This window comes from Eurypyga helias, unplaced genomic scaffold, assembly GCF_000690775.1.
Source record: "Eurypyga helias isolate BGI_N326 unplaced genomic scaffold, ASM69077v1 scaffold39341, whole genome shotgun sequence".
Classification (NCBI taxonomy): Eukaryota; Metazoa; Chordata; class Aves; order Eurypygiformes; family Eurypygidae; genus Eurypyga; species Eurypyga helias.
Window position 1 is genome coordinate 2,583 of NW_010232288.1, and position 6,735 is coordinate 9,317.

General features: G+C 39.9%; 1 protein-coding gene across 1 annotated transcript; it reads right to left on the reverse strand.

Annotated features, from left to right (window-relative positions):
* Positions 1-214: 214 nt before the first annotated feature.
* On the reverse strand, positions 215-1,664 carry LOC104516865 (MORC family CW-type zinc finger protein 3-like; the record flags this gene model as incomplete). The annotated part of the gene is made up of 2 exons (XM_010161346.1): positions 215-455; positions 1,532-1,664. Coding segments are annotated over 2 exons (374 nt in total), but the record flags the coding sequence as incomplete, so codon positions are not given.
* Positions 1,665-6,735: the final 5,071 nt, after the last annotated feature.

A 6,735-nucleotide genomic window follows, 5' to 3' on the forward strand; every position in this document is an offset into this window, starting at 1 on the left:
TTGAATGAAGTAAGCTTTCAAAAGGTAAGGAGACTTCTGTAACAGTATCATGTACTCATTTCATAGGTTTTCATTCTGCATCTCGGAGCTCCTCCTTAAAGGCTTTAACAAGCCTTTCCTGCATCTTGTTACTTATTTAGGGTATCCATAAGACTAGACAAGAGATTTCCTTTACTGACACCATTATCCAAATGTTGCACGTACACACAACTTGTCATCCAGAAATAGCTGAAAGGATATGTTGGTTGTTGAACGTCACTATAGGAACCACAACATGTTCTGCTTTTGTGACCTCAAGGAAAGTCTGAGATAACAGGCCCACACTCATGGTTTCTCCATTCTTTGTGAAGACTATTGCATCTTTTCCCAGGCGCATGGACCCCGATTTAAATCCATTTCCATACAGTCCCACTGGAACACGGCCATTCATCACCGATTTCTCACTGAAGCCAAAGCTGAAACATATATGAAAACATCAGAAGAATGTAAAAAGCCCTATAAAACTTGAAAACCCAAAAGGTGCATGCAAGACAGCAAATTAGGCTTAAACACGAGTTAATCGTTTGTTTTAGACATCAGGAGCACTACCATACAATTAAACAACGTACAGTTAAGCAGATGCTGAAAGTTACCCATATAACATTGCTAAAACCACACTGCAAGAATTCAGGCAAATTTACTTTCATCTTCAAGTAAGGGAATGTCATCTGTTCGTAATTATGCAATAAGCATTCTTATGGAATTCTAACAGTTATCCTGTAGTTTCATAATAAATTCTGAGCAAAGCCCCTAAAGTATTTTTTTCCCCTCCCCTTAGTTGAAAATGTGCGATTTACCAATTTTAAATGTAACATATGGTTAATAATGGAAAGTAAAACAGGTAACTGAATATGAAACTCTGAATTTAGCAAGCAAGCTATTAATTATGGTATCTGACAGAAAACCAGTTTGAATTCAAGCTTGCTCAAGTTTAAACCCAGAGATTTATCTGCAGGCAGAAGAATCTTTCATACTAAAAAAGCAATTGAACAGCAGCCTCTTTGCGAACTAGAGAAACAAGAGTTGCAGCAAGATAAGTTCAAGCCCTTTAGAATATTTAAAGACAATCCATGTCAACATAATTATCATTCTCTTGAGTTTTCCACAATACCTTCTATTTTCAATACTCCAAAGGGTTTCACCCGAATATCCCTTCGCCTGTTGCTCGCTACCTTAACCTAAAGCGATCTTGAATAAAGAAAAAAGTTCATTCTCCTTGGCTCCACTGAGGCGCACTACAGAGTTTACACAGCACCACCACTGCACAGGAAGTTAAGTGGGAAGGTTGGTAGAAAGTGCAACAAAGCTGTGGGCAAGTTCTCCTAACATCTGTCTATTCTAGAGCCTTGCTTGGATAATCGCTCACCTCCAGAAATGCTAAGTTTATAAACAAAATCAGTAGATTACATATGAGAAAAAGGAGAAAGATGAGCAATAACAAACCTAGAAGCTAGAATCTTTAAAAAAAGAAAACCGGAAAAAGGTTACCCACCTTAGCATTTTGTGCAGCTTCTCTGAGTTCATACCATTTCCATTGTCAGTGAACGTCAAGCATATGTTGTCATTTATCACTGTTTTGTCTATCCATATCTGTTTAGCACTCACATCTGGATCATAAGCATTATCTGAAGAGAAAGAAAGCACACAAGGGTGGGATACTAAAAAATGAAAATAAACAGTTTAAATGTGACCATAATTAAAAGAGTTTAATTCCAGTGAAGAAGTTGGATAGTGACTCTTCCCAAGTTACTTAAATCCATACGCAGCACACAACAGAGCCTTATCCAGTAGGCAAACACACATAATCAGCACTACCAAACAGCTATATGGAATAGCTGTCCCTAACTACGGTGCCATGCCTGCATGTACGTTTATTTGGTGAATATGGCAGCTTAACGTAGGGTCTACAACCCTGCAGTCACATGGTAAACTGGCAGAGCTCTACAATTGCGGCCACCTTTCAGCTCCAGTTAGGTACGTAATACAGCTGCAGAAATTTTGTGTTGGCACACAAAATTCTCAGCTAAGTCACTGAATATTAGTCAACTTTTGCACAGAAGCAAGAAGCCATAGTTTTAAATAAAGTAAATGTTACACTAAAAGCTAAGTCTCCCGAAACACTATCTTCTTTACATATGACAACACCAAATCAAAACATTACGATGAAACAGCTGCATCAAAACCTGGTGAACGTTGCCCGAAAACCACATGCCACTTTCCAGCTATTACACATGACAGTAATATATAGGCAAAAATTTAGGTGAAGATTAGCTCAAACATGAGAATAGAAAACGAAACCAAGACAAGTTTCGACTTGAGTTTCCATCTCCCAAACAGCTGCTGCAATGTTTACTTTCTCCTGGCCACAAACTCATCCCTTCTGACAGGCTCTCAGGAGGTGAGGTTATTGTCCATAACGCAGACAATGGCATGTCACTAATAGATATGGCTGCAGCAACATCCTACCTGATGTGGGCCTGCGGGCTTTTTCATTGGGAAATGAAATCTGAAATACTTTCACATCTTCAGTTATCAAATTTGAGACACACACACAAAAAAAAAGCAGCCAAAACAAAGCCTCACTGCCTGTTTTGCAGGTTCAGCTGAGAGCCATAAACAGCTCAAGCCAACACTGCATTCTGTAAGGAGGAATCACATCTTGGCAGCTTGCTTTCTATAAGCATGAAGTACAAACTGCATCCACACTGAAAAATTTAATATATTTCAGCATCAACAAAAGACAACATCTCAAGTACAACAGAAAGTTTTAAAGTATTCTTCTAAGACCATACTTTCTGCCAGTCTTAACTGGCTAGCTTAACAGACTCTGTCCAGATGTCCCATTCACTTTCGTCCAAGTATCACCATTAGCTCACCTTAATTTAAACTGATTGAGGACTGATGAGAGAAGCCAGCCATATAACCAGCAAAAAGCTGTTGGGAGGGACTTGAGCTTAAAAGGCAAACTTCAGCATACAAACCATTAACATTTTAGCTAAGTTTGCATAAACAAAAATTCAGGCCTCCATAACAAATTCCTATTTATATTATTTGATATTTGGCATCTTGTATAGCCTTACACAGCATGCAAAAGACAGATTACAACACTTACGTAAATCAACACGACTAATCAGAAGCCTTTACAACCAACATGCTGCTACTGTGCTTCTGAAGCTTTGTTAAAGCCACACATCCAACAAACCAGAGGCAAAGGGAGACAAAGTTTGCATGCCACACAGCATATCCGGGATCATTCCAGCCAGGTATGGCACAGGGTGATAACAACAGCTGAAACGATTCAACATATTGTTACCCCCAAAACAGCCAGCCCTTCCTGCAGCCATGTGGTTCTGGTTTCCTCCTTTGTGACAGCTCTGGCCTTATCTAGCTGAAAAATTCCTGCTTTCTGTGTTAGGTTAATTTTCTGGATTAACCACAGCGAAACTCATGCACAGGAAGTTAAGGAATGTGTGACAAGAAGAGTTTCTCCTTTTGGCAGCTGAAATGGCTAGATAAACTTGGCAGGTCTTTCCAAACCACACCTTTAGTTTGAGGAACCAGTTAAAGAAGGTCTGCTAATACCTCCCTAACTCAGGAATAAGCAACTATCCAGTTAACACCTATTCAAAAAATCAAAGGCAAGACAATCAGCAGGAGCTAACAGATTAAACAGATACACAAACCGTTGTTAATAGCAGACCTCTTAGGACACTGACAGATGGACCATTAAAAGAAACCACTCGGATGGAACAGGCTGCCTAGGGAAGTGCCAGAGTCACCACCCCTGGAGGTGTTCAAGGAACGTGTAGATGTGGCACTCGAGGACAGGATCTAGTGGTTATGGTAGTGTTGGGCTGATGGTTGGACTGGATGATCTTATAGGTCTTTTCCAACCTCAGTGATTCTGTGATATGTTCAGCCAGAGACTTGGTAACCCAGAAGAAGAAAATCAGGATGTTTGTTTGAGGGGTATTGTGAAGATGTGCCAAAGTTACTACTGGATGTTTTGAGGAAGCATTGAAGAAAAGGGAAGGGTCAAAGTGAATGGGAGAACAACGGTATAAGGCCGGGGGGGGGAGGGGGAAACACAGTCTGATTGCATGCAAACGGGCTGCTGGTCAGTATGTTTGTTTGGTTGGACACTGTGTCACTCTGTTGTAAATTCTTACTGATGATTTCATGCATGAGCAGTCTCTCTGTGCCTGTATGCATTTGATCTGCTAGCAAATTTCAAGCTGGACAAGCCAACAAGTTGGAAGAAACCAGCGGCCACCGAGATCCAAGGTCTAAGGCAGAGACTGGTAAAAAACCTAGGACACAGGTACTGTTGTCGAAACGCCCAGAAACAGCGGTAAGTATGAGAGATAAGTGAGTGAGAGTACATGTATGCGCCACTAATGAACTTTAAACTTGGTTAGCCAGGAAGCAGGAAAGGGACAGGGCCATTTATGCGGTTCACATTTCAAGCATGGCCTGTGTTTATGTGAGTTCTTGCAAAGTCACTGTCCTGTCTGTGCTAATCTGTCCATGGCCAGCTGTGCCTGTGCAGGATGCAAGCACGCATACGTATCTTGAGAACATGCAGTCAGTCTTACTACTCTCTGGGCCTGGGAACAGCAAAAAACAGTAGGCTTGCATTTGGTGGATCAGAAGAGATTCACTTGGTCCCACAGTTTCTATGTCTGACAATCCTTAATAAACTCACTAAAAAGAAACCTGCAAATACTACAAGGCCCCTGCAGCTGACATCAGGTAGTATGTATGCTGTTAAAAAAGGAAAAAGACTATCTGACTGTACCAAAAAAGATGATGTAGGATTCTGAATAGTAACAACAGGACCACCTCCTTCCCCTACCTGAAGGGAGACAGTTTTTCAACAAGAAAAGAAGAAGTATTAAAGTCAAGTACTCAGGCAAACTGTCGATCCACATACCTATAAGTTCCGCAATTGCGCTGAAAGGCCAGGTGTGACTGGTAGAGTTGGTATGCAAGAACTTTGGACAAAGCTGAAATAAACAAAGGCATTAGTTTGTGCTCATCAATGATACTGTGACAGTAAACAGTAGATTAAAGTAATGTTAAATGAAGCTGTTTTGTACAACACTACCAAGGGCTGTAATTTAATTTAGATACTGGCATAGTAACACCTTTTAAAGGGAACATCACTACAGCTATTAAAGACAAAAGAGCAATAAAGAATTCAGCACAGTATCATAATATATTCTGAGCCTGGGTTATATCATCGTCCTATCAAACTGTCTTTATAAAAATAGAAGGAACTACTGCTATATATTCATGCTAGAGGTTACAGAAAGCCTTAGTCCGAATCTAGTAACAGAAGCACATGTTCTCAAATGTTAGAAACTTACATCTTAAACCACGAATATTAAGCTTAATCTGAAAAAGTGAGTAGCACCTAATATATTCAGCGGCTTACTGTCTGATGTCATTGCTCCTTTTTCCCATATTGATCAGTCACCTGTCAGATTTTCTCAACAAGTAGTTTGTACTTTCAGCAATTTGATCTCATACATTTTATCCTCACTTATGATAAGATGTAACCAGAGGAACACAGCCATCCCTAAGGATTACATTAAAATATGCAAATAAAGCACGTATTTACGGGATGTATCTTATAGATGTCAGCGACAAGTATTCTCAAGTAATTTATGAAAGCCTGTGTTCACATATATTCAACTAGACCAAAAGACTAGGAAAACCAGAACTAAACATCCGTGTAACTTAAGGAACTGTCAGTGCAATATTTGGAGAAATTCAGCTGCTGAAACCCATACAACTGCATTTGCATTACCACTGAGAATATCTGTAATCATACTCTTACAAGGTCTTTAACATGAACCCACTGCACATATATGCATAAGCCTCACTGGCGTAGTTCTCTTAATGGCATAAAAAGCAGTATTTATGAATACTGGAAACAGTCCCTGTACAGTGCATTTACATCAAAACCCATAATATAATCCACATTATAATAAATATAAAATCAGAAAATATTTTTAAAAATGTGTACATATCTATACTTCATAATTTTTACAGAACTGCTGCACTGGCAAGCGCTGTTACACAGTTAGTAAAGTCTAAATAAAAGCAAGCAACCACTTCAAGACTCCAAGTTCACTTACCAGCACAAAGGAATAATGCTACAAGCACGTTTTGGAGCCACAAGCCAGGTACCAGGGCGGCGGTAAGACAGCAGCCCTAGTTCAGGGCAACATAAATTGCTAAGAAACCTCACCTTGATTCTAAGTTCACAAGAGCACAGAACACACTTTCAGACTGCACCATAATCCCTGCTTTTCTCCATCGAGCCAGAGTACAGTATGCATAGACATCATGCTCTTCATTGCCATCTGGGCTTTAAAACTCCAGTTTTATAAAACCTGATAAATTGAGTCAGGCTAAGTCACTGTGCTCTTTAAATTATTTGTAAGCATCTGTTAGGAATTTGAATCCAAGAAGAAAATGACATCAAGCCTATTAATGGAAAGCTCACATATACCATAGCACATGGTTAAAAGGATCTTTTGATTTCTTCCTCTGCCATACAGTAACTCAGTGGATCTTAAGATCTCCATGCCATTCTCTCCCCTTCAACCCTTCACACTGCTGGCAGCATTTGTTCCTTTGCTTTCTAAGCTTCACGATTAAAGCACACAAGAAACAACTGGGGGGGTG